The sequence below is a fragment of the Molossus molossus genome, unplaced genomic scaffold (genome assembly GCF_014108415.1).
Source record: "Molossus molossus isolate mMolMol1 unplaced genomic scaffold, mMolMol1.p scaffold_m16_p_15, whole genome shotgun sequence".
NCBI classification, from domain to species: domain Eukaryota; kingdom Metazoa; phylum Chordata; class Mammalia; order Chiroptera; family Molossidae; genus Molossus; species Molossus molossus.
This window is the reverse complement of record NW_023425350.1, coordinates 79,803,788-79,830,694: the sequence shown is the minus strand read 5'-3', so window position 1 is coordinate 79,830,694 and position 26,907 is coordinate 79,803,788. Positions and strand designations below refer to the sequence as shown.

The 26,907-nt window shown below is 43.0% G+C and overlaps 1 protein-coding gene across 1 annotated transcript in view; it reads left to right on the top strand.

Moving 5' to 3' along the window:
* Window positions 1-2,400: 2,400 nt before the first annotated feature.
* IL1RL2 (interleukin 1 receptor like 2) overlaps window positions 2,401-26,907 on the top strand; it is a gene marked incomplete at its 5' end in the record, with an annotated part of 42,766 nt that continues 18,259 nt past the window's right edge. Inside the window, 8 exons of the mRNA XM_036263352.1 lie at window positions 2,401-2,449; window positions 3,978-4,212; window positions 6,602-6,797; window positions 14,199-14,358; window positions 14,993-14,995; window positions 18,688-18,759; window positions 22,000-22,129; window positions 22,819-22,955. Coding sequence (XP_036119245.1) covers window positions 2,401-2,449; window positions 3,978-4,212; window positions 6,602-6,797; window positions 14,199-14,358; window positions 14,993-14,995; window positions 18,688-18,759; window positions 22,000-22,129; window positions 22,819-22,955 — 982 coding nt within the window. The remainder of the gene's footprint in view (window positions 2,450-3,977; window positions 4,213-6,601; window positions 6,798-14,198; window positions 14,359-14,992; window positions 14,996-18,687; window positions 18,760-21,999; window positions 22,130-22,818; window positions 22,956-26,907) is intronic.

The following is a 26,907-nucleotide window of genomic DNA, read 5'->3' as shown; positions in this document are numbered from 1 at the left end:
TTGAGTGAGAAAAAGCAACTTACACAAGTATATAGTTATGTAAAGACTAAAAAATTCTACACACAAAAACTTTATATTCCTTGAGGAACACACACACACACACAGCGGGGTAATAAGCACCAAGCTGAGGACTGAGTCCTGTGGGTGGGAGCAGGGTAAATAGAAAGACTGCTAATTATTATTTCTGTGGCGGGTCTTGCTTACATACTGTCTGACTTGTTTTAAGTTATTTAGCTCTTATATACTGCATGATACACATTTAAAAATATCAAAAGTGAAAATTAGAGAGAAAACATAAAGTAATTCAATTTAGGGAATTTCAGCATAAACCAGCATTTCTGCGTGGTCATAACAAAGCGGACCTGAGCTTTCGCACCTGGAACCTCCATAAAGAAATTCTGTCTCCTCCCTCCCCATTCGCCTTAGCAAACAGTGCGATCCAGTTGTTTCAATTTTTCAAGGTAATTGAGAACCTAGAGAAATTTTGTTTTTCGGATTTTTAGTTGCAAAGTGCACAATCCCTAAATCAGTTCTGGTTTCAGAGCCTGTGCTCGTTTTTCACGTCTCAGGAAACACTTTCGGGTGGACACCATCTCTGGGAGTGTAGGTGTTAGGTCCGTAGCCCCACCAGCAAAGTGAAATGTCAGAATGTCCCAGAGAGAGCTGCTGAAGGGGGCTGGGACAGCCCCTCAACTGCATGAACTTTGGGGCAACTGGACTGACAGCCTTGGGACACATACTGATCCTCAAACCATAAAAAACAAGATCAGGCACAGGTTTGTCTCTTCATAAGGTAGAAACGGAAAAAAAAAAACAAACCCCAAAAGATTTAGAATCACCCTGGTCGGCTTGGCTCAGCGGTTGGAGCCTCGGCCTGCGGACCAGAGAGTCCCGGGTTCGGTTCCCGCTAGGGGCACATACCAAAAAAAAAAAATTTAGAAACAACTTTCAACAATGCTTATAACAATACTTGTAAGTGCAAGTCACTTGACATTTTTTATAGTAGCTCTTTTGTTTTGTGTTGTGTGGGGCCATAAACCTTGTGTACGGAGGAAACTCATTTAGTGCTGATGTTAGGGGAACATAATAAAGATCTCCACTTACAGCTGCCAAAGGGGTTCTGCCCAGTGTGTAGCGGACTTTCAGGAGGCTGCGTGGCAGGCTCCACCATAAGAAATTAGGTGCAGAGGCAGGTTAGACATTAAAGAGATTTCCAAATAGTGAACACGCATATGTAGTGTTCGTAGAACCATATCACTTTTCTCAGGAAGTCTGTTTGTTTTGGAAAGTATGGTTATTTTTCATAAAATGTCTGATGTTTATGTTCACATATAGTGAATTTATTGTTGTTATTGAAAATAAATAAGAAAATAAATCTTTAAAACACCCTATATTTTAATTTCTAATGTAATAAATAATGACAGACAAAACCCACATGAATGAAAGCACTTTGGAGCCCTGAATCGTTTTGAACAGTGTGGACATTTGCACACCGCGGTGAGCAGCCGCACTCGGGAGGAGCTGCGGCGACGCAATGGCTTCATCCGTCCCCTGCCCCTGTGGTCTCCGCTCACGGTCTCAGACCACGCAGAGACCACCAGGGGTAGCTTGTCCAGGCTCCCGCTCTCTCTCTCCCTCCCCCACCCTCTCTCTTAAATCCTCGCTGAGCATATGTTTTTACTGATATTTTAGAGAGAGAGGAAAGAGGGGATGGGGAGAGAGAGAGACATCAGTTGGTTTCCTCCCTTTGGGCCGGACCAGGAATTGAACCCTCTACCTTTTTTGGCGCAGGGGACAATCCTCCAAACGACTGAACCACCCGGCCAGGGCAGGAATCTCTTGAATGTTGATTGCACATTGTAGTTTCTTCTGTCTCAATGCCCCAAGGGCTATCTCTGGGGCTCACCTGATGGCCAGCAGCAGGGCCGCGGATGGCCTCCTAGTTCTAAGTTTCAGACACGGACAGTCTTTGTGCTCCGGGAACCTGAGCATCACCCAGGCATGATGCCTGCTCAGACTTAAGGAGCATGACTCCAGCAGATAAATGATAGTTCTTACAGCCATCTGGAATGGTTTCCACTTTGGGGTGTGCAATGCGGACCAGTGCAGGGCAGTAATAACTGCTCACATGTGGCGTGGAAAGGAACACATAATTCATTTACAAGGACAATTCAGAACAGACTTCAGCAGACATTCCTGGTCAGCGGCCAGAAAATTCGGCAACAAGCCCTCAGATCCACTTCCTTGTGTCTCCCTACACTCCCTCTGGGGAGGCAGGCCCGCCCCGCCCACGTGGCCAAGAAACAGCCCGGTAGGGAAATGCCTGGCAGAGCCCAGTCCCTGGGGGTCAGGTCCTCCGCGCCCCGGAACTCCTGCGCGCTCTGATCCCGTCCCGCGGGTAGGCATGGGCTGGGAGTCCGGCGGTGCCACCCGCGGGTGGGCGCCCACGGTAAGTGTGCCGGGAAAGAGGAGGCGAACCTGTGCGCGACCGGGGGGTCAGAGATCGGGACTCCCGGGCGAGTCGTGGGGGAGCGGACCCAGCTCTGGGCGAAGGTGTGGAGCCTGCGGCCACCTGCGCATCCAGCAGCGCTCCGCCTTCCTGCCGCGTTCCTGCCGGCCGTGGCCCGGCGCCCGTGAGCCGGCTCTCCGCGGGTGAGCTGGTATTGGAGCGTAGGCTTAGGGCACGGGCCCTGCGGAGCCCAGGCCGCTCAGGCAAGGTCGCGCAGGGCGGGAGTCACGATGGGGACGTGGGCCTCGGCAGAGGCGGGCTGGGAGGTGTGCCGCTCGCAGGGCTGCGAGGCCGATCCTGCCGGGCTGCCAGCTGGCAGAGGGCGATGCCCCAGAGGAACTGAAGGCGCGTCCTGGAAGGGAAGACCCCATCCTGCAGCTACCTACCCTGCTTCCCCGCCTGCGCCCTCCCGCGGACCCACGGACCCCTCTCCGCCCAGGATCCCTGAGAACAGGAAGGGGTCAGGGGAGGGGGTAGGTTTGGGGGCACGTCTAGTAAATGTGGGGCCAAAGTTGGAGGGCTCCCCACGAAGAAGGGAAGGTCACTGACCTGACTTGGGACCTGAGGTTCAGAGGTCGCAGAAGCCGGTCCCTGCCTCCTCCCCTCCCACCCTCTTCTCTCTCCCTTTTAGCCTGATATGGGGGCGGTGTCCCTGCTGCTGTGCGGTTTGTCCATCGCGCTTCCTCATTTTATCAGAGCAGGTATGTTGGGTTTGTCCTGGGCTCTCGGGCCACCCTCACCGCATGCCTCCCGCGGCTCTGCGGAGCCTGGGGTGCGCCCTGTGGAGATGGCCCCGGGCTCGGAGCGGCGCTGAGGACCGTTTCCCAGAGCGCCCGGGGGTCTCCGCCGCTCGGCCCAAAGGTCGCCTTGGAGCTTTGTGGGCAATTTGGAGAGGCTGAGGATTAGGCAAATTTGCAACTCAAGACCTGAGCCGGACGCTCAATGGGTGTAATACTGCTTAGTTTATCTGACAGTCATTTTATGACCCAAGGTAAAAGCAAAGAAAGCATCAAAAGAACAAATTTCTCCCAAGAAAAAAAATAAGCGATTTGGTACAAAAGAACTTTAAAGGGAGCAGATTTTTAAATAATCCTTTTGGGATGAGATGCACCTTTAATTTCAGGCGGAGGGGGAAAGCTGGGTGACAGAAAACAGGACGAAGAGGGCCGAGAGGAGGGCTGTTTCTTCCCACAGGGGGACGAAAGGATGGAGGTTTAGAATGGAAGGGACAGAGGGCATCATTCCAGGTGGTGAAGAAGACGGAGAGGAAACAGTAAAATCTGTCCTATGGACACATTGAAAGGACTTTGAATTATGCTTTCAAATCAACGGACTTTTTTTTAGGAGACTCCCACACCGAGAAAGCTCTCAAATAAAATTGGCTAGGAATTTGAGACATTTGTTAAAACTATTAATAAATAACACTAGAATTCTTTTCAATGGTGGTTGTTTCCTTTTCTCTCCCTAGATGAATGCCAGGATATTCATGTGGAAAATGAGACACCTTCGGCAAACCAGCCGTTCGCTTTCAATTGCACATACCCTTGGCTAACACCTGGAAAAGCCCGTGTGACTTGGTATAAATATCCCAGCAAAATTCCTGTATCCAAGAACATACAGTCTAGAATTTACCAAGATCAAAACTGGATTTTGTTTCTCCCCCTGACACAGGGGGACTCTGGGATCTACCAGTGTGTTATAAAGTAAGTTCCTCACTTAAAATAGAACTAACACTCTCTCGTTCTCTCTCTCATGTATATATTATAATTATATGTATATGCTTCTTTTACAAAAATTCTTAATAAATTCTTAAGTGTAGAAAATTCAATGAGAAGAATACAGTATAGTTTTATAGTCGTTATAAGACAATTTTCAATGAACACATTTTGAAACAAAGCAGATTTGTAAATCAGTTGTTGGAGCATGAAACAGCTTCCCCATGGAAACGATGCCACAGCCAGACCAGAGGACAAAGCTGGTGCAGCCCACCTCATCGCTGCTGCCTTCCTCCCCTGACTGCCGGAGTGTCTGTGATGGACAGGCTCCTGCCCACAGGAACCAGCCCCTTTGGAGTGCCTTTCGGCAAGGCATCTGCTATGGAACTTCAACAGTGACTGAGCACCCAGTATGCTCCAGACCCTGTGCTAGAAAGTGATACTGTGTGAGTGAATGACACAGGTCTGGCGGGAGACCCCTGAGCCCAGGGGGACTGTGGTGAACTGAAGACAGGTGCCTCGGCTTAAGTCTATTTTCCAAAATTTCAAGGAAACCTGGAAATTAGAGTGTATGTGTGTAACTTTTTTTACAGGCTTTGTGTATGTGGCCTAAATAAAACGCTTCTGTGGACCAAATTTTGCCTAAGGGCCCTAATTTTGTCATCTTCCCTTACTAACATGCATGGCCTGAACAAATGATTTGATCTCCCTGAGGCTTGGTTTTCTTTTTTTATTATTTTTTTCTATTGATTTTTTAGAGAGAGAGGAAAGGAGAGGGAGAGAGAGATAGAAACATCGATGAGAGAGAACATTGATTGGCCCCCTCCTGCATGCCCCCACTGGGGATTGGGCCCACAACTTGGGCATGTGCCCTGACCAGGAATCGAACCGGCAACCTCTTGGTGCAGGGTTCATCGCTCAACCACTGAGCCACACCGGCTGGAGGCTTGGTTTTCTTAAATGTAAAATGGAAACCATGCCAGCCTGATAGGGTTGAAGTGAAAATTAGCTGAGATCATGTGTGAAGTAGCTGCCCCCGGAATGAAGTCGCATCCCTCTCCCTTGTTTTGTTGCTGTGATACCTGCTGGTCCATTTCTGTGTCCCACTCTGATTCATGCCAGGCTACTCATTTTTATATGTCAGATCAACTTGAGGGACAGAATTACTTAGTGGTGCACAAGTGGAAGTGGCCATTATCCACCCACCCCGCCCCTTGCCACAGTTTCGCCCACTACTCGGACCAAGCCGCTGGCGACATGGAGAGCCTCTGTCCCGGCCAGTCTCGGTACAGACAGCGGAGTCGAAGGTGATGTGGAACACAAATTCACCCGGAAATCTAGGCTGGACTTAGAACATTTAAATCTGGGAGCTGAGCAATGGGGAAAACCATCTTTTATAGAAAGTAAACATGGATATTGTCTGTCATGGAAGAAAATAAACACTAATTTTCACAAAATTTTGCGTATAGATATGATATATATTTAGTAAACTATATTTTTACTTTGAAATAATTTCAAATTCACAAAAAATTTGCAAGAATAAATAACTCTCATTATTCTTTAACTATATTCTGTTATTTAATATCTTGCCACATTTCTCTTATTATTCTCTCTTCAAATATATAAATACATTGTATACACAATGTATTTTTTAAATCATTTTTTTCCCATATCACTTGAGTTCTATGCATCATCTCCCTTGACCTTTACTATTTCAATGTTATTTTCTATCATCATAAAGAAATATTTCTGCATAATCACAGGATAGTTAACACATCTAGGAAAATTTTCTGTCATGCAATATTTTTCATCTAACCCTCAATCCATCCATATTCCAATTGTATTAATCCTCACAATGATGACCAATATAATTGTTTTCCTTTTTTTCCAGTATAATATATAATTCAAGATCATGCATTGCCTTTGTTTGTCACATATTTTTCATTTCTTTTCATCTGGAATAGTTCCTCAGTCTGTTCTTCATGGCATTGACATTTTGAAGGAGTACAGGCAGTCATTTTATACTATATCCCTTAATTTGGGTTTGCCAGATATTTCTCCATGAGCCTCCTTGGTTGGACTTCTACGACAGTGGCTTGTGTCCTCTTCAGACAACACTCAGAGGCACACGGTGTCCGTCCATCCCTCGTTGGTGACGTTCACATTGGCCACTTGGTCAAGGTGTTCTGCAGGGTCTGCTATGTAAATATCCCCTTGTAACAGCGAGGTGTGCACACTCATGACATGTACCGTTGGGTTCGAGGCAGAGGGTGTGCATGGCACCTTGAGGGTGGCTGCCATATCTGCAGATGAATGGAATCATTTCATTTGGTGATTGTTTCAGTTGATGAGGTTTCAACCTGTTATTTTCTTACAGTAGTACAAATACATGTCACCAAACACATGTAAACATAACCGTGTTGGAAACACGTTGGTGTGGCACTCCTGGGAACAGTCCAATGAACGTATCAGGTGATAACCAACAAATATTACATGACGGAGTGGATAACAGTCTGGTGTGTTATCTGACCTTCCCGAAGAGTTTTCATTTGGACTCATTCAAGTGGTATAAGGTAAAACAAAACAAAGGATTCTTCTATTAATGTTTTCTCTTTTTTTCTTCAAAACCCACTTGTTTTTTCAATTTAAGTTATGTTTTTAAGGCAAAATTGATAGAGATTGTGCACCTAAGACAGCACTGTTAGCTAATTGCCATTGCTAATCTTACCTGTTAATCCTTTATTTTAAAATTTATGGATATTATATCTTTGTAATATTTTATTATTTGTATCTACCACCTCCCCACTAGTATGCTTATTTTTTAGACTATCCTTGACTATTTCTTTTTTCTAACATGTTAATTAATAGTTTGTTTGAATGGGTGCTACATGCACAGGGGTCAATAATCACAAAGCATAAAAGTCACACCCTGGGAGGTCTCCCTCCCACTGCTGACCCATGTGTCCCTGTGGCACCGTCCCTAACCTAGGGCTACTTGTATGTGTTCTCTGCATTCTTGCATTTCCCTTGTATAATGCTGCATAAGCAAATGACACTGTATATCTTACTTCTTTCTTTTGTAGCAGATTTAGCACATTGTGTTTGTTTAGAAATTTTCATTTTATTTATATGATTTTTAAAGTGTTGATCTAAAATCGTTTGAAATATGCTCTTATTACCTTTGTGGTGTTTGTCGGGTTTGCAGCAATGTCTTCCTATTCGCATCTGCGCCATGTGTTGCCATCTCGCTCTGTTTTTGTCAATAACTCTTGCCAGGTGTTTATTATCTTGAATAAGTTTTTCAAAGTACTAACTTGGTTAATTCTATCTTTCATTAATTTCTGCTCTAATCTAGTATGTTCCCCCTCTGTTTCCTTTGGTTTTACTTTGCTGTTATTTTAATAACTTTATGAGATGGATATTTTCATCAACTATAAGCCTTTCTTCTTTTCTACTCTATACATATCAAGTTGTCATTTTCTTTTAAATTCAGTTTTAGCAGCTTTCTACACTTTTGATATATTATATTCTCATCATTCAGTTAAAAGTATTTTCTAGTTTTTCACGTTATTTCTTTTTTCAACTGTGGACTATTTTTAAGAATTGCCTAATTTGCAAATGTAGTGGACTTTTAAAAAGATACTTTTCTGTGTGGTATTCAGCCTAGTTACACTGTGGCAAAGAATCCGCTCTGTGCCTTAAGCACTTGAAACTTGGCGAGTCTGGCATATGCTCCACTTTTGTAAAGGCCCCACGTTTATTCAAAACAATGTGAGCACTGAAATTTGCGTTTGTTAATTATGTTATTCAAGCCTTCAAATGTACTTTCCCCCCCTTCTTTTTCTTTTAGTTACTTAGAAAGACATGCAAAAGTAACCTGAAATGATTGTAGATTTTTAAGTGTGGCATCACTAGTTTCTAAAGTCCAGTTTTGATCTTCTCAGGTGCACCCTCCTCTGGGTGTCTCATAGCCTTTGTCCTCGGATGCCTCCACCCCACCTCACAGCCTCTCAGCAGCCACCTCCTGGCATCGGTGTCATGACCCTTCCAGGTCCTGACGGTAGGGGTCTTCTGGCAAGTTCTCCCTCTTGGTCTGGACCTGTTGTAGTCAAGGGTGTGAGGCAGATTTTAGAATCAACTCTACCACTATTCCACTGTCAAGATGCAGATGTATTGAGCCTTAATTTTCTCACTTAGAAAATGAGAATTTGGTCCAGCGGGTGTGGCACAGTGGATGGAGTATTGTTCCATGAACTGAGAGATCCCGGGTGGAATCCCGCTCAGGGCACATGCCCAGGTTGCAGGCTTGATCCCCAGTAGGGGGCGTTCAGGAGGCAGCTGATCAGATATCTCTCTCACATCAATGTTCCTATCTCTCTCTCTAAAAACTCAATAAAAACATATTAAAAAGAAGAAAATGAGAATTTAGACTACATAATTTTAGAAGGCTTTTCAAACTCAAGCCCACTAGCCTGAGGATAAAACCTATTCTCCCCCATTCCAGTGTGATCATACTCTGAGGAACTGGGGGATGGTTAGCAATTTAAAAAGTGTTATAGTACTTACCATTATTTAAAATGACTTTCTTTTTTTTTATCCTCACCTGAGGACATTTTTCCATTTTTTGTTCAGATAGAGTGGGAGGGAGAGAGAGGAAGAGAGAGAGAAACATCAACGTGAAAGGGACACATCGAGTGGCTGCCACCCGCACAACCCAACCAGGGCCGGGGACAAACTGCAACCGAGGTACGTGCCCTTAGCGGGAACCGAACCCGGGTCTCTCCAGACCGCAGGCTGACACTCTGACCACTGAGCCAAATCGGCCAGGGCTGAAATGAATTTCAATTTCTTTAAGATGTGGAGCTGAACTCAGGCTCTGATGATTGGTCTTCAGTGGCAGCAAATTTTATCCAATGGACCCTTTTAAAAAGCATATGGTTGGCCTCCTTCTCTACTACTGACTCAGATTGTGCATGAGTGAGACTCAGACATATTTATTTTTAAAATAACCACTCAGTTTGAGAAGGTAGAGCAAGCTAAGAAGCAAGCAATGTAGGGAGGAAGGATCATTCTGCAGTGTCCACCTTCCCAGAGTCACTGACCTCAGTTATGGCTCTGTTTTTGAAACTAACTAGTCATCTTGGGTCACTCCTTGGGCCTTGGTGTTTTCATGTATAAAATGAGAGGACAAATTATCAAAATATCTAGAGCTTATTATCTGCCTGGTGCTGGGCCAGGCACAGGGGACATGATGGAAGTTGCAGTTTACCAGAGGAGGCTGACTAGCGAACGGAACATTTGTCACAGCCCGAGGTGCTCATAAAGAAGGCGACATTGGGTCAGGCACAGGAACGTCTGAGGAAGTGTTTCTCGGAGAAGATGAATGTGAACTGTGTTTAAAGAATGAATAGCAGTTAACCTGGCGGGGGAAGGAAGGAAAGGATGGGAATTCAGGAAACGGGGTGTGAGATGTGTCAGGGAGAAAAGGAATGGGGTTTGGGGCACTGGTGGGAGTTTAGGTACATGTAAGAGTGGGCTAAGGTGATGTTAGGAAGGCCGTGGATGGTAACTCACACATAGCCTTTTCCCTACTCATGGTGTTTTAACAGCTAACCTCTCCCCAGGATAATTATGTGATGAACTTAATATTTCATGTAGGCACCGCAGTGAATAAATTAGAAGGGTTTGAGAATGTTGGCAAGTTGATTATTTAGGCTATTTTAGAAATTTAATTAAGAAATGAGGATCATTTAAAAGAGTATGAAGTAGAACTGATAGAATGAAGGAAAAGATGGAGGGTAAATGAAGGTCATTTATTTGTGATGGCTTCTATTTTCTCTGTTAACTGGAAGATGTTATATAGAAAATTTGAAAAAGCAACGTAGGTGAAAAGGTAAGAGAGAATGCTGTAGGAGATAACACAGTGTTTCTAAGGGGAAGACCTTGAGTTTGTAGTGGTACCAAACCCATATTCACGGGATTATCTCCTATGGTGCTCATCTGGCTGTAAGAAAGGGTGACAGGATCCACTGGGTGTGGGTTCTGCAGGATGAATATGCTGGGAGGATAAAGGGCTATAGTGATTGATTGAAAGTGATTGAAAGGGGAGGCGATGAACGTGATGGCCACATGAGTCTAGGTTGGGTTGGAAAGGAAATAATGCCTGAAGGAAACTGGAAATTAGGAGACAATAAAAGGTTAGGAGGATCTATACAACTTAAGATGAATGGGTTAGATGGATAAAAAATTCAGGTAGAAAAAGATGACAGATATGGTGGGAAACACTCACTATCCATGGTGAGCCTCTTTACAGAGACTATAAAGCTGAAAATAAGACAGAACAACCAAAGACACACCCTACGCTTTCGAGAGTTGCCTGCAGGGAAGCTTCTGGATGCAATTCAGTGTCTCCCCAGGCTTCACTGGCAGGCTAACGTGGGGGTGGGGGAGCTTCCTGCTTGTCCTCCGGGCTGTGGGGACTTTTGCAGTGGACTTGCAGGGTCTAGTCCGGGCGTGCGCATATGTCTCCTGAATTATTGTTGGGGGGCTCTATAGATGTGGCACGACTTCACACACTGGGACTGCAGAACTGGCCACTGCTAGTCTCTGACTTGCAGGTGGTATATTTCCAAATCTTGGTCCCACTGTCATGATTGTGGAAGAAGTAGCAGTTATTATGCGAGCTAGTTCTACAGTGTGGTTCTGGGCTAGACCTCATTCCATGAGTACTTCTTAGTATTTTGTAAGCACTTAATATCCTGTGTTGAATCCTTTTCTGCCTTAAATAGGTAGAATGCTTTTTGTTTCTTGCAATTAATTCCAGTCTGAGAGATATGATCTTATAGAGTTTTAAAGATTAAATGAAATAATCTATCTACTATGCATTTACTTCAGTGTGGGTACATAGTAATTACCTAATAAACATTATTAGATATTATTATTTGGTAAAAATAAAAGAATGAAATGGTGGCATAATAAAAAATTATAATCAGAAAGGTACATTTGTTTTTAAGGGTTTAGAGACATAGTAGCTATGGACAATGACAAAATTCAAGCTGTGGCTAAGAGAATTGAAAACTGAGCAGAATAAAGGTTGTCCTTGAAATTGAAGGGGTTATGGGGGGGAATGTTTGGGTATTAAAACATCCAGTCTTGTAGATATATAGGGAAGTACCTACACTTGGAAAAGCAGTAATGTCTCCATTTTTTTTTCAATTCCAAATTACTTCTCAATACAATAATTTCTGCTTCACTACTGTGCTGGGTCTGCCCTTGCTGCGGTTACTGCTGGCTTCCCAGCTGCCAAATCAAAGATTTATTTTCAATCCTGAGCTTGGTCTCCTGGTGCATTCATAACTGCTGCACATTCCTGTCAGCTGAGAACTCCCTCTTCTTTCTACCCGAGACTTACTCATTTCTTATCTCTGTTTTTCTCTCCTGGTCCTTCCTTAGTAATCATCACTGGATTCTCATCCTCTATATTGGGATCTTAGATTTTTGGGTTTCAATTTCAGTCATGGTCATCTTCTATTCTTGCTTTGATTACATTCTAATGGGGATGGCTCAGATAGAACCACCCATAGACAGATGGCTCCCATCTCTCCTTCTCCCACTTGGATCTTTCAACCTCCAGATACTTTGTCAATAAGCTAACATGTGCTCTACTTAGACACCCCATCGCCACCCTCAGCCATAGTCACCATGTTCACAACCACTTGTATCTTACACCAAATCTGATCATTCACTTGTATTTTCTTCGCATTTTCTCTACTTTCTGACAGTACTTTTGATAACCAAGTTGGGGTCATGGAGGTCTGTTCCCTCTCCATGTCCCAAATTCGTCACTAAATTCTGTGGAATTGCTTAAAATAATGTTTTGTGTTCTCTTCTTGCTGTCGTAGCTGTATGGCCTTAGTTTGCGCTCTATTTAGCCTTAATTTATGGAAATAAGTTCCTAAATTTTTTCTTAGTTTCTGGATCGTCCCATCATTAATCCTTTCCCACATAACCAGATAGATTACTTTCAAATGCAAATGTAATTATCTTATTCCATTGCTTAGAAGGCTTTCAATGTTCACCCCCTTCCATGGTTTTCTATCACTGGGCTCTGGCCTGTGCACTGGTTTCTTCTTCATCTCCCCCACGCCCACACCCAGCCAGGTGCTCTGGCTACTTTATGCCTCCAAACTGTTGAACATGCCGCATCAGGAGCGTTCTTTTTGGTACTTGAAATATGAAACACATTCAAATGTTGGCTGCCTTTATTATGAACACTTTCGTTTTAAATCTGATTCATGAGCTATCTATCACTCAAGAATTGTTAAATAAAAATCAAAGCCTTCTGAGAATTTAGACTCTAAAACAATGCTTCGTGGAGTACAGTAGAGGCCCAGCTAGTTACAATAAAAAGATAGAATGGCTCCTAAGAGAGCAAAACTAAACTTTAATATGGTTAATACTTGTACATCCTGAAAGAAAGAATGAGACCATTGAAAAGGGGACTGGTCAGCATTGGAAACATAGGAAGTGAGGCCCAGAGATTGTGCCCATCTCAGCCCATGTAGGAAGAGGTTTCCACAGTCCAAAGATTTGCTTTGTTTGTTTTTCTACCCTGAAGGACGCAACATCACATTACCAGAATCTGATGCCTTCGCCTACCTGGCTCTTATTAATTCCCATTCCACTTGGTAAGCCATTGCCCAATTAGGACTGTTTCCCATAAAGGTGTTTATAGAGAAAGTGTTTCTAGGGAAGGTGTTTCTAGGAAGCTGTAGTTCACATTGTAGATAAACAAGTGCTTGTTCCGGCATCATTGAATTTCCCCTTCTGAGATCAGTTTGTTAACACTGCTCTGGTGGCAGAGAAAAAGGTCCAAAACGTGGGCAATTAAATCTTTATTTATAAATTAAGGGTTAGCGTATTTGTCTTCTCTGCCATCACGGCTGAGCTCTCTGAGGCCAGGGGCCCGCCTGCTTCGGCGCCACGCAGGCCTCTCACAGCCAGCAGAGGGCAGGAGCTCTCGTGTTGGATGATGAAGATGGACACCGTTGTCCAAGAGGTCACTCTGTAGAGCAGAGCTTCCCGAAGAAAGGGGAAAAGATCTGAGAGAGTCCAGAAGTGGGTCTGTGAGTGGAAGAAGTGGAAATTAGCATGAGAATGTGAACTTCTGATAAGACAGGTGATGGCGAGACCTGCCTTCTGGGTGGCCACTGACGATGCGGGTGAGAAAGGTGTCCCTGAGACTAACTAGCCTTCCGGTGGGTTTGGTGCGAGGCTGGTTCTGTTGCTGCCATAGGAGACGGGAGACGGGAGAGGTGACACGGCATCTGCTGTTCATCAGCCCAGTCAGAGACTCCACTATGGTTCAGGCTTCCAAGTAAATGTTGGTCATGACTTATTTTTGACCTCTTCAAAGTCCAGCCCTCAACAGGTGCAGACATAATAGGGCCTGTAACACAGTGGAGGCAGCCATTGGCAGGGGTCTTGGTGCCATGACTGGCGGCCCATTGGGAGAGATGGGCCACTGCAGGTGGGAGACCTTCCTGCCTGTTCATGTCCTCCTACCAGACTCATTTATGGCTCAACCTCAGCCTTCCTCCATGAAGTCGTCCAGCCTACACTGCCCATTCAGCTCCCATTAGACATATTTGTAACACTCATGTCAGCCTGCTAAGCATTCATTTTGTCAGCTCTTCTGGAGAGATTCGTGGGTATAGTCTTCAGTTAGGTTACAAACTACCTAACGTCTGTGGACCACATAGCTTTCTTGTACGTCCTCACAGTTTATATAATGGTGCCAACTAGAAATGTAACTGATACCCAAGATACTCTTTGAATTGAATTTTCTCTTTCTTTCTTTCTTTCTTTCTTTCTTTCTTTCTTTCTTTCTTTCTTTCTCTCTCTCTCTCTCTCTCTCTCTCTCTCTCTCTCTTTCTTTCTTTCTTTCTTTTTCTTTCTTTTGTCTTGGTGTTTAGAACTGTCAAGAGATTAAAGGAGAGCGGTTTATTCCTTGGAGAAATCACCTTTCAGTGAACAACGTCTCGGCAGAAGACAGGGGGCACTACATATGTGAAGCCAGGCTGACACGCACAGGGAGACAGTACCGGGTGTCACACGGCATCACTGCGCACGTCAGTAAGTCTGCCCTACCCTCTGCCTGCTCTCCGCTCAGCTCCGTGATGCTGTCTGGCTGGGAGAGCGGCGACTCCTGATCTTGGGGTTCCCGAAGGCCAGCGGGCTATTGGGCGGTCATGATGGGATCACAGGGTAGAAAGAATGAGGCAAAGGGCACAAGCGGTGTCATTTCCGCCCCCGAGAGAAGAGAATGCTCAAACCCTCGGTCAGCTGTAACTGGAAGAAACACACCCAACGTCTGGGTTTGTTTATGAAAATTAAGTGATATCATGTACACAGAGCAGCTGGGGGTGCCTGCCCAAGACTAGGCATTTAACAGGTGGTGGGTGCTGTGGATCACTGTCTCCGTCCACCCCGGGGCACCCTCGGTGGGCCCTGGGCCGCCCCCTGCCTCCACCCCGGGGTGCCCTGCTGGGCCCTGGGTCTCCCCCTCCGCCCCGGGGTGCCTCGGCAGCCTCCAGTTGGTTCCAGGAAGCCTGATGCCCCTGTGGCTTTAGTTTTCAACCCAACGCAGTTAGTTTTCTTGAATATGTGACCCAGAAATTTTAAAGCAGAATTTTAGGGGTAGAAGAAACTCCAAATATTAATTTAGCTCAAGAGGGCCAAGAGGAGAGACTTACTGAGGCCTACAAAGCTGGTCAGTGACAGAAACCGAGCCTGAACTCAGGCTTCAGACCTAGAAAGCATTTCTCTCTCTCTCTTCTTCTAAAAATATGATTTTATTGATGTATTAGAGACAGAAACATTGATGTGAGAGAGAAACATTGATTGGCTGCCTCCTGCCCGACCCAACTAGACGAGTCCGCTCCCTGGGCATGTGCCCTGACCAGGAATGGAAAAGGGACCTCTCATTCCCCGGGGACACTCAACCCACTGAGCCCACCGCCGGGCAAGGCACTTTCTTTCTAAACACATTCAGTAGGAGTGTCTGCTAGGTTGCCTTTTGCTTTTTTTCCCCCCCAGTAGAGAGTTGTTTTCTATATTTACTGATAGATAATAGGAAATTAATAAATGGGAAGAACTGAAGGCTAAATATATCTTTATTTTTAAATTAAATTTATTGGGGGTAACATGGTTATTAGCAGTAAGTAGGTTTTAGGTGAATGATTCCATACCTTTGATGCGGACTTCGTGTTGTCACCAGTTTCGGTCAGACTTCACGCACTGGGGCTACAGAGAGACCTCTAGATGGCGTGGCTCTTAGGAGACAGGTCGGCGCGGATGGCTTCCCGCATCCCACCTGGAGCCCCTTAGTTATGAAAACCAATTGCACTAGCTTTTATGATTGATATGCATTTGGTTTTGTCTAAGTGATATAACTGACAGTAGGCACTTTTTTAAACAAAATTTTTATCCTCACCTGAGGACATTTTTGCATTCATCCTTAGATAGAGCGAGAGGGAGAGAGGGAAGAAGAGAGAGAGAAACATCAACGTGAGAGAGACATATGGACTGGCTGTCACTCACATGACCCCAAGCAGACTGGGGACAAACTGCAACCGAGATATGTGCTCTTAGTGGGAACTGAACCCAGGCCTCTCTGGACCGTGGGCCAATGCTCTAACCTCTGAGCCACACCGGCCAGGGTAGTAGGCACTTTTTTGTATTGTTCACCGTTGAATCCCTAGGACCTAACCCAGTGCCTGGCCTACATCAGGCCCAAATCTGTGTGTGAACTGAATGATTGACAACTACCAGACTTTAGTTTTATTGGTGCTGGAGGAAATTCTTTGAAAGGTGAAATTTCAAAGGCAACTGAAGAGTAATACCTCAAGAGATCACTGAGTCCAAAAGTCTACCTTTTATATCATTGAAATAAACATTTATTTGCCCCAAATTTTTAAAAAATCTTGTAAATAAAAAAATTTAAAAATAACACATTTTTTCCCCCATTGAGGAGCTCTCAGCCTAGTGGTGGTTGAGCTAGAGATCATCTTAACAGCATGTGGTAAGGACAGAGTTACAGACAGTGTCTGGGGGCAGGAAAGATTCACAAGCAGCCACAAGGGTGGCAAGTAAATGGTCTGGTGGGCTTCCAAGAGGAAATACCTCCTCAGCTGAGTTTTGAAGGGTGAGTAGGGTTTACAGCAATAAAGAAGAGTGAAGAGGGCAGAGAGGATAGTATAAGGCAAAACATACAAGTGTCTGCCCCCAGAGCTTATGTTGGAGGTAAGACTAATCTTGTTAGCACGTGTGCAAGTACACGGTGAGGAGGGCTGGAAGCTGAGGCCAGAGAGGCAAGGCCAAGGGAGCCAGTTACACACAGATTTTATCATGCAGCCTCTGAAGGGTCCTGGGATGGGTGCAAGTCCAGAGTGACAAGGCTGCATCTGTCATGGGTGACAGTTTTGAGATGGTTTGAGCAGGGATTGAAGAGGGTCTGGAGGCCTGGACAATTTAAGCATGTCCAGAAGAATGCGGATAATCTGCACTTTGATGGAAGAAGTAGGGATTCTTGTCTAGGCAGTCACTTAGTGACTCTTCACTCAGTGTCTAACAAGGCCAGGTCCTGTGCTGAGCCCCGAGAACATGGCGGTGAGGCGGGAGGAGGCAGAGTTGTATTAGCTAGCCTGCCAATGAGTAGTAACCAAGGAGATCAATGCAATGAAGAGATCAAGCAGGCAAGGACCTGTTGAGATGACAACGGGTCAGGAAGAGCTTCCGATGATAGTGATGCTGATCGTCGGGAAGTATTAACTGAGTGACGGAACGAGCGAGCTTTTCTGAGGCGGAGAGTGCAGCCAAAGGGAAAGCCCTGTAACAGATGGGCGGCGGCATGTCTGAAGGATAGAGAGCACACATGCTGGCTGGACTTGTGCTAAGTGAGGGAGATCATGGTAGGTTAAAAAGCTGGAGAAGTAGTCAGGAGCTAAGATCGGGTAGGAATATGCAATCTATAGTGAAGAGTATGGATTTTGCCCTAAGAACAATGGTGAGCAGCCAGAGAGGTTGAGAGCAGGACAGTAGCATGATGTGGCTTACATTTCTGAACGCTCACTGTGCTGCTGCGCACAGAGTGACCGCTGCAGACACAGGAGAGACAGTCAGCAGGCAGGTGAGGAAATACAGGTGAGATAGCAAGTAGGCACAGGCAGCATGGTGGGGGATGTGGATGGATTCGAGGAGTTTTAGGAGGTAAAATCCACAGATCTTAGTGTTAGATTGAATGAGGGGTGAGGGATGTGGCAAGGTCAAAGAAGCTCGGCTTTTGGGTATATGCAACTGGTTGGATGGTAATACTATTCAACGAAATAAAGTAGCTTTGGAGGAAAACTGGGCTTAGGAGTGTGATCATGAGTTTGGTCATGGATAAGCTGAGTACTTGGTGCTTTTGAGACACTCAAGGGAGCTATTGAGTAGGCTGTGGTCTAAGTGGGTCTGGACCTTCGAGAAAGAACTGGAAATAGTACAGCGTACAGTCACTGCCTTTAGGTGGTAACTGAGGAGCTGGATGTGAGTGAGAGTGCTTAGGAAAAGAGTAGAATGTCGAGGGTTTAGGAGTAAAGGGTCACAGATTGAGAAATGTTAAGAGATAAAATTAGTCTAACTTGGTGATTGATCATCTGCAGGGGGTAAGAGAAAAGCTGTTGCCCAGAATGACTTCCAGATTTTAGCTGTGTGACCTACTGGAAGGTGACACATCCCCTCCCTGGTGATTACTTCTGTTGAGAATGTACTGAGTTTGAAGAGATTGTAGAAGGTGCACATATTATTGCCGTCATAAAGGATATATGTTTTTGCTTTTTCCTAGCTTCATTTTTTTATAATTCTTCCAAAGCCCACCAACTGTGTGGGAAGAATACACACCCAGGCAAAACAAAGTCTTTTGGTAGGCCAGCTCTCCGGTTTGTTCCCTTAGCAATTAAATTATTTTTGGTTTAAAAATATGTATTTATTGAGTGATATTTTGTCTCACCATGAGTTCTGTTTTTGCTTTTTGTTTTTTTGAAGGTCTGCTCTGTGTCATTTAAAAAATGTTATTAGCCCTGGCCGGTTTGACTCAGCGGTTAGAGCGTCGGCCTGTGGTTTGGAGAGACCCCGGTTTGGTTCCCGCTAAGGGCACATACCTTGGTTGCAGTTTGTCCCGGCCCTGGTTGGTCATGCGGGTGGCAGCCACTTGATGAGTCTCTTTCACGTCCATGTTTCTCTCTCTTTCTCTTCCTCTCTCTCCCTCCCACTCTATCTGAACAGAAAATGGAAAAATGTCCTCGGGTGAGGATAAAATGAATGAATGAATGAATAAATAAATAAATGTTATTACATTAAAGTATTTGGGAATTATCATATGTGATTCTAATGCAATTTCATGTGGGTATGGTTTCTTCGCAGAAAATGTTGGATGTGGAACAAGAATCCCTAAAATAACTTATCCAATAAACAATACAATTGAAGTACAACTTGGTGAGTAGAGTTATGAAAGCCATTGAAATCACTAAGGGCAGAAATCACTATGTCCATATATCCTAGTGAGTTTTTTGAATTTCAAGGATGAAGACAGATTTCATACACACCTAGTTTTCCTGCTCATCAGGAGAGGCATCAAAATAACGAGTCCGGAGAGCTGAGTCCAGGGAAGTTGTGGTATCAAAGGTCTGGCAATGAGCACATGGGTCTAAATGAGCTTTTCAATCTATGTGTCACAACACATTTTAAAACATGCAGTACCTGACTATGTAGTCAGAGGCACTGAGATCTTTTCCCTTAGATTGTCAAATAAAAAAATGACAACAGCCAACACAACTACAGCCGTCCAGTGTGAATGAATCAAAATTATACCTATTTTGTTTGGTCAGATCAGCACAAAATATATTTTTTGGAGTGCCACTGAATTTTCATAGTTATGTGTGCCACGAGATTTAAAAGGGTTGAAAATCACTGGTCTAAATGATTAATGTAAATGTGTCTATGCAAAGGCAATGAAAATTTTAAAATAATTACTGAAAGAGATGATACATAATACAAAACTACTAATATAATGTTGGTCAAGAATTCTGAATTATATAGTCTTGCACTGGAAATTATATTAAAGGAGTAGAGAGAGTTATGTTATATTTCTTATTTTATATAGAAAGGGATCAGTAAACATTGTCTCAGTTTATGATCTAAGTGAAGAAAAAGGAGCTCAAGTTATAATTACAAATTTTAAAGTAATCACTAGTAAAATAAAAACATGTTGAATACTTTCTGAAGAAAAAAGTAAATTAGACAAAGTCTTATTAAAAGACAAATGCTCATGTTGAGTCCAACACTACAATCCGGTTATATGCTATTTTCAAGACATAAGTCTAAAAATAACTCAAATATACTTCTAGAAGATTAAATATAAATTCATATACCTTGTATGAATTAACACAAAGAAATCAGGTTGGCAATATTAATCTTTCAATATGTTAAATGTCTTTCAATGCAAAAAATTAAATGAAAAACTGAATCACTTGATACTAATAAAAATTACAATACTTCCCCAAATAAAAGTTATGTGTCAAATAGCAGTTGAAGATAAAATTCTCAGATATACAAAAATAATATAATAAGACAATATAATTGTTTTGATTATAGTTGGAGATATTAACATACTGTGGATTTGACTAATCTGTTAATAAATTAAGGATCCAAAAGATTCTATTATTATGATAAGAATAATGTATTAAATAAATCACGCTAATAGACATCTATGGAAAACTCAGAGTACCAGAAGAGGAAATCAACAAATGTATCTTCTGCTACTTTGTTGTGATGGTTTAATCCAAAGCCACAGTTACAGATGATTTAGACGCTGATGGCAGTGAAAAGGTGGAATGTGGCCAATGCGGAATCTAAACAAGATACAAATATTATCATTGTCAATAGTAATGTAGACATAATTAAAGTGCATAAACTGACCATTTAATTCTATAAAAAAGCACTACTAAATAACCCCATGGTAGAAAATAACAAAGATAAAAGTAAAAAAATAATAATAATAATGAATTTATTAAATAATAAATTCCAGAGTTGGTTCTGGAATAGAAGGTTTGGAACGGGGAAGGGTGGGGTGAGGGGAGGATTAAAAGAGAAGATAGAGAAAACTCTAGGAAATATAATCCCCCAAAGGTAGAGAAACTCAAACATAAAAGAAAGAAATGAGAAAGCTTATAAAGCAATAAGTGGAAAAGAGATAAATACTGTTTCAAAGCCCTTGGACCTACATGCTTTAACGAAGGTCTTGTAAACTTCCATGGAAACAAGAATGCCTGTAACAGAGGATATTTGCTGTCCCTCACCACGTGACTTCTCTAGTGGATTTCATAAACCCCTAGAAAAGATAAGTGTATCTGCTGTCTCACTCTCTCAGTTAACTTGTTTCCCATTCCTGTCTTTGAAAATTCTAATCATTGTGCTTAGACAATAAAGAGACGAGAAATGTAAACCTTGAAAGAGGAAGGTAAACATATAATTATTTTAAATGATCTATGGAGATCTACTTGGAAATTCTAAGAAAATTCTCTAAAAAGCTATAATCACTAGCAATTCTTTAGTAAGGTATTTCAATATAAAATAAACTCTCAAAGTTAACAGCATTGTTATATACCTGAAATCAGATATTATGTAATTGGGGAAGTTACATTCAACATTGCAATAAAATAGCAAAATATTAAGGAATAAAAGGAACAGGAAACTTGAAAGCCCTGCCTACATTTAAAAAAAAAAAAAAAAAATGCAACATTTTAAACCAGGACATTGAAGAAGACAAGTTTTAGTGATTTTCTTGTCATGTTTCTGACTGGGACACTCAATATCAAATGCAGGTTGTCTCTCCCAGATGAATGTGCGAGTTTAATATAACACCAACTCAATTCCACTGAACTTCCTGAAACTTGACAAAGCTTTTCTAATTTATGCAAAAATTTCCTGGCAAGAATTAGCAAAGAAATAATCGAATAGAAGAAACATACTGTATATTAAAGTATTATAAAGTTATAATAAATATTGACATTTGCATACAAATAGACAGATTAAAGCAGCATAAAAACAAAAAATAAACAGATGGTAGAATATATAGAAATTCAGTAAAAGAGATTTGAGACATCTAAAAATGTGCAGGTGGGGACAGGGGTGGGATGGGAGGAGGGTGTCTAGGGGGAGGAAAGGAGAAACATCTGTAACAAAAATAAATTAATAAAAATTGGAAAAAATGTGCAGGGAAAGAGAAATATAGTATATACGTGATGTTAGTATAACTTGTTAAATTTGAAGAATATATAGTTTATTCTTTACCTTATATCAGATACAAAAATACATTTTGATGAATTAAAGAAATATATATAAATAAAACCACGAAAGTGACATTAAAAAATAATGACAAAATTTATCTAATGTCAGAATGATGTACTTTCAAAACAAAATCTTTGGAAGAAATCACAAAAGATCAAACACTAGGCTAGCATAAAACACATAAACGGCTCTTTAGATGAAACATGGTAAAGACAGCAAGGTCACTTGTCCCTCCGGTCTCTGTCCAGTGAAGTAGATTAACACTGACCTCAGGAGCGTGCTTTTGGAAATCAAAAGATCTTCAAGGCTCAAAAACAAGGCGTATTTGTTAACCAGATCATTTTTGGTAGAGTTTTTATTTCATGTTTGTGAATGCGATTTTTATAGGCTCCACCCTTATCGTAAACTGCAACATAACAGACTCGAGGGATAATACAAACCTACGAGGCTGGACAGTCCGTGGCACTTGGGTGAACTTTGACTACAACGAGTCCCAGCGAATCCAAGAAGGAAACGAGTAGGTGTTTTGTTTTTCCGGCTTCTGGAAACAGCAGCAAGACTCTGCAGTTAAGGACTGGCGTCAGCACCGCCGCTGCAGGGCCTGGCCTCGGCCTCCAGAGCCCGGCGCAGTGCGCTGAGGGCCCGGCCGGTGCAGAGCAGCGTGCGGGGCTCGCGACAGGGGAGCGGGAAGCAGGCCTGCAGGCAGTCACACCGATCTTGGCAGCCACGCTTACCCAGCCTCTTTCTTAGGCCTGCGGTGGTCCGAAAGCGCAGCAGAGCAGGCGGCCACACAGCAGTCTCGGGGAGACTGCAGGGCCGTGAGCTGATGCGATGCTGTGAACCCCGTTTACGCGGGGAGGAAGCGGGCGGTGCAAAACAAGACTCGCGAAATCAGGGCAGAAGAGCTTGGGTGGGCCTTGCAGTGTAGACAAACGAGGATGAGCCGAGAGGAAGAGCGGAAGGTCCTTCCGGGAGGAGGAGGATGTCTGTAATGAGCAGAACTATGCTTCCTGTCACACCGTCCCCCAGAGGACGCAGATTTAGAACCACACAAGACACCCCGCTCTCCGAGACACTGTGAAGTGTTCTCGGGGTAAAACTGATGGCCTAACGTGTCTCTAGAAGGAACTTGCTGCTCCAGACGAAAGGTTACAAAATACGTGGATAAAATGTGACTCCTATTAATGACTGACTTTTCTTTCGCAGAATCTATGTTTCTTCTCAGGAACATATGTTTTACACAGTGAACGTAACCATCCTGGAAGTGAAAAGGGAAGATTACGGCCATCCTTTCACGTGTCGTGCTGGTGTGTCTGCAGCCTACTTCATCCTGAGGCCTCCAGGTAATGCTCCCGCGGGGACGGCTGTCCAGTCTCCAAAATGACGGCGAGGAGACACACGAGACAAGTCGCACTAAATGCTGGTGTGAGGCCACGGGGTGGTGCTCCACAGAAAGCTCAGCGCGAGGTGAGGGGACAGCTGGGGCGACAGATGGGGGAGCAGCCCCGCAGTGGGCTATGCTTCCGTGAGGCTTTGCGAGTTCAGGTGGCTGTACGTGGAGGCGCTCTGCACGGGAATGCTAGAAAACACTAGTGTTCTTTGACTGAATCTGATTGCTCAACACTTATAATCATGTGCTTGTGATTTTCAGCTTTTAGGTTGCATGTTATAAATAATTTGATATGAAAATGAAATGTTTATCAGTATTTTTATCATGTATCTTTGTAAAATTATCCCTAGAGGCTGAATTCTGATATTGAGCAGAAGACCTTCAAACGTATACACACAAATTTGGAATGCTCTCTTAACATTGTGCAGAGCATATTGGTTATTTTTGGAGGTGATACAACCAGAGGGGAGATGGTGATGGTTATAATCATAACCTGGAGAATGGCTTTAAATTTCTAATGTGTCAGGAGAAGTGTTCGAAGAACTTTGCAAAATGTTGATGTGTGGCTTATTAAGACAGTTTTATTTTCTTGACTCCATTACAATCAACTTTTTTATTCTTGGCTAGCTATATGCAGGAGAGGTCTTGAATTTGCATGTCCTTGATGGTCGTTGAACCCATGTTTGCATGTATCTAGCTAGAGTCCTACCAGAAATGTTCTGCTAGAACTTAATATAAAACGTTATCCAGTGGATGCTGTATGGAGCTATGAAATGTGCCTTGGCCCCTGCCCAGTCCCTGACCTCATGAGTGTCCGTCACCTCCCCTGAAATAACAATGAACAGGGATATGTCCACAGCAGCTTGCAGCTCTGACCTCACTTCCATGACCTGGAGGCCAAGGTCACTCTGTCCCTAGCCACCTTAGCTGTGAGTGAGCTCCCAGCACCCCTCTCCTCAGCTGCACCCCTGGGGAACGCTCTTGGGTTGCAACAGTGGAAGAAATCTTGGGCTCATCAGCCACCTCTGTCCATTTTTACTCTTCTCAAGGGCTTTCTCTTCTCATAAAAGTCGTTTTTGATGGCTTTCCGCCCAATCAGTCTCATGCAACTTGTTTCTCTTGGTGGCACAGCTGAGTGATTCTTGAGGTGCTATCAGCAGTGCTGCTCTTTCTGCTTCTCACCTTGACAGTCTCCCTACTCTCATGGCCTCAGCGCTCACCTGCATGCAGGTGCAGTGTCAGCTCTCCGGCCACAGGCCCCTCCCATGCGGCAGCCCTGCACTGCCAGCTGCTCACTGAACGGGTTTTGAACTTTATGTGAAAGGTAATTATGTAGCATGTTTTCTTTGATGTGTTGGTTTATAGGGTTAATTGCCCCATCAGTGATGCAGCATGTAGCTGCAGTTCATTTTTATTGCTGAATCCTATTCCATTGAATAACCAAGTCACAATTTATCTATTATACTCTAAATATGTCATCATTTCAGTTTGGGGCTACTCATAAATATTGCTGCTATGGAAATTTCTGTATGTGTGAGCCAGTATGCATGGGGGAGCATTCTTCTATGATATATCATTAGGAGTAGAAGTGCCACAGAGAATACTCAGGGTCCACCCCAGAGCAGAGGAGACTGTGCTCTGCTGTGGGAAGCCTGAGAGACTGCAGAAGGCTTGAAGTGGTTATAATTGAAATCTGCCTCAAACTAGAAGTATGAGTTTTATTAGCAATTTTGACTAAAAATGACCAGCATATATTTTCTTTATTTTATTTTTAATGTTGACACTATTACAGATGTCCCCCATATCCCCACACCCACAGCTTTTGCCCACCTCCACCCAGCAATCCCCCCCCCCCAACCCAGCCTTCACCACACTGCTGTCTGTGTCCGTAGGCTATGCATGTGTGTCTTTGGCTAATCTCTCCACCTTCTTTCATTCGGCCCCCGCCCTCCCCTCTGAGATCTGTCAGCTGGTTTCCATGTGTCCATGCCTCTGGTCCCATTTTGTCTGTCAGTTTATTTTGTTCATTAGATTCTACATATAAGTGAGATTGTGTGATATTTGTCTTTTTCTGACTGGCTTATTTTGCTTAGCATAATAATCTCCAGGCCTAGTCATACTGTCACAAAAGATAAGAGTTCTTCTTTTTACAGTTGTGTAATAGTCCTTGTGTAAATGTATACAACTTTTTTATCCTCTCAGCTATTGATGGACACTCGGGCTGTTTCCAGACTTTGGCTATTGCAAATAATGCTGCTATGAACATAGGGGTGCACATATTCTTTCTGAATGGTGTTTTGGGATTCTTAGAATATATTTCCAGAAGTGGGATCCCTGGATCAAATGGCAATTCCATTTTTAATTTTTTAAGGAAACTTCATATTGTTTTCTACAGTGGCTGCACCAGTTTACATCCCAACGAGAGTTCCCTTTTCTCCACATCCTCACCAGTTCTTGTTGTTTGTTGTTTTATTGATGGTGGCCATTCTGGCAGGTGTGAGGTGATACCTCATTGTAGTTTTAATTTGCATCTCTCTGATGGTTAGTGATGTGGAGCATTTCTTCATATGCTGTTGGCCATTCACATGTTCTCTTTGGAGACGTGTCTATTCAGGGCCTCTGCCCATTTTATTATTTGTGTTTCTGGTGTTGAGTTGTATACAATATTTATATATTTTGGAGAGTAATCTTTTATCATATGTATCATTAGCAAATATGTCCTCCCATTAAGTGGATTTTTAAAAGTTTTATTGATGATTTCTTTTGCTGTGCAGAAGATTTTTAGTTTGATATAGGCCCATTTGTTTATTTTTTTTCTGTTTCCCTTGCCTGAGGAGATGTATCAGCAAAAATATTGCTATGTGAGATGTCAGAGTTTTACTGCCTATATTTTCATCAAGGGTTTTTGTGGTTTCATGATGTACATTTAAGCCTTTTATTCATTTTGACTTTATTCTTGTGTATGGTGTAACTTGGTGGTCTAGTTTCATTATTTTGCATGTACTTGTACAATTTTCTGGGCACCATTTATTGAAGACACTGCTTTTACTCCATTGTATGTTCTTGCCTCCTTTGTTAAATATTAATTGACCATAAAGATGTGGGTTGATTTTTGGACTCTCTGTTCTATATGCCTATTGATCTATAGGCCTGTTCTTGTGCCAGTACCAGGCTGTTTTGATTACAGTGGCTTTGTAGTATAACCTGATATTCGGTATTATGATCCCTCCTACTTTGTTCTTCTTTTTCAAGATTTCTGTGGCTATTAAGGGTCTTTTTTGGTTCCATATGAACTTTTTGAGTATTTGTTTTAGTTCTGTGAAATATGTCATTGGTATTTTGATGGGGATTGCATTGAATTTATAGATTTCTTTGGGTAATATGGACATTTTAATGATGTTAATTCTTCCAATCCATGAACAAGGGATGTGCTTCCACTTTTTTATATCTTCCTCTATTTCTTTTTTCAATGACCTGTAGCATTCTTGGAAGAGGCACTATACTTCTTTGGTTAAGTTTATTCCTAGGTATCTTAACTTTTTTGCCACAGTGGTAAATGGGATTGTTTTTTTAGTTTCTCTTTCTGTGAGTTCATCATTGGTATATGAGAATGTCGTTGATTTCTTGACATTAATTGCCAAATTCGTTTATTAAATCTACTAGATTTGTTTGTCTGGTGTGTATGGCTCAGTGGTTAAGCACTGACCCATGTACCAAGAGGTTGCTGGTTCGATTCCCTGTCAGGACACATACCCAGTGGGGGACATGCAGGAGGCGGCCAATTGATGTTCTCTCTCATTGATGTTTCTATCTTCCTCTCCCTTTTACTTCCTCTCTCTATAAAACTAATAAAGAAAAGAAAAAAATTTAAAAATCTAGTAGATTTTTGATGGAGTCTTTAGGGT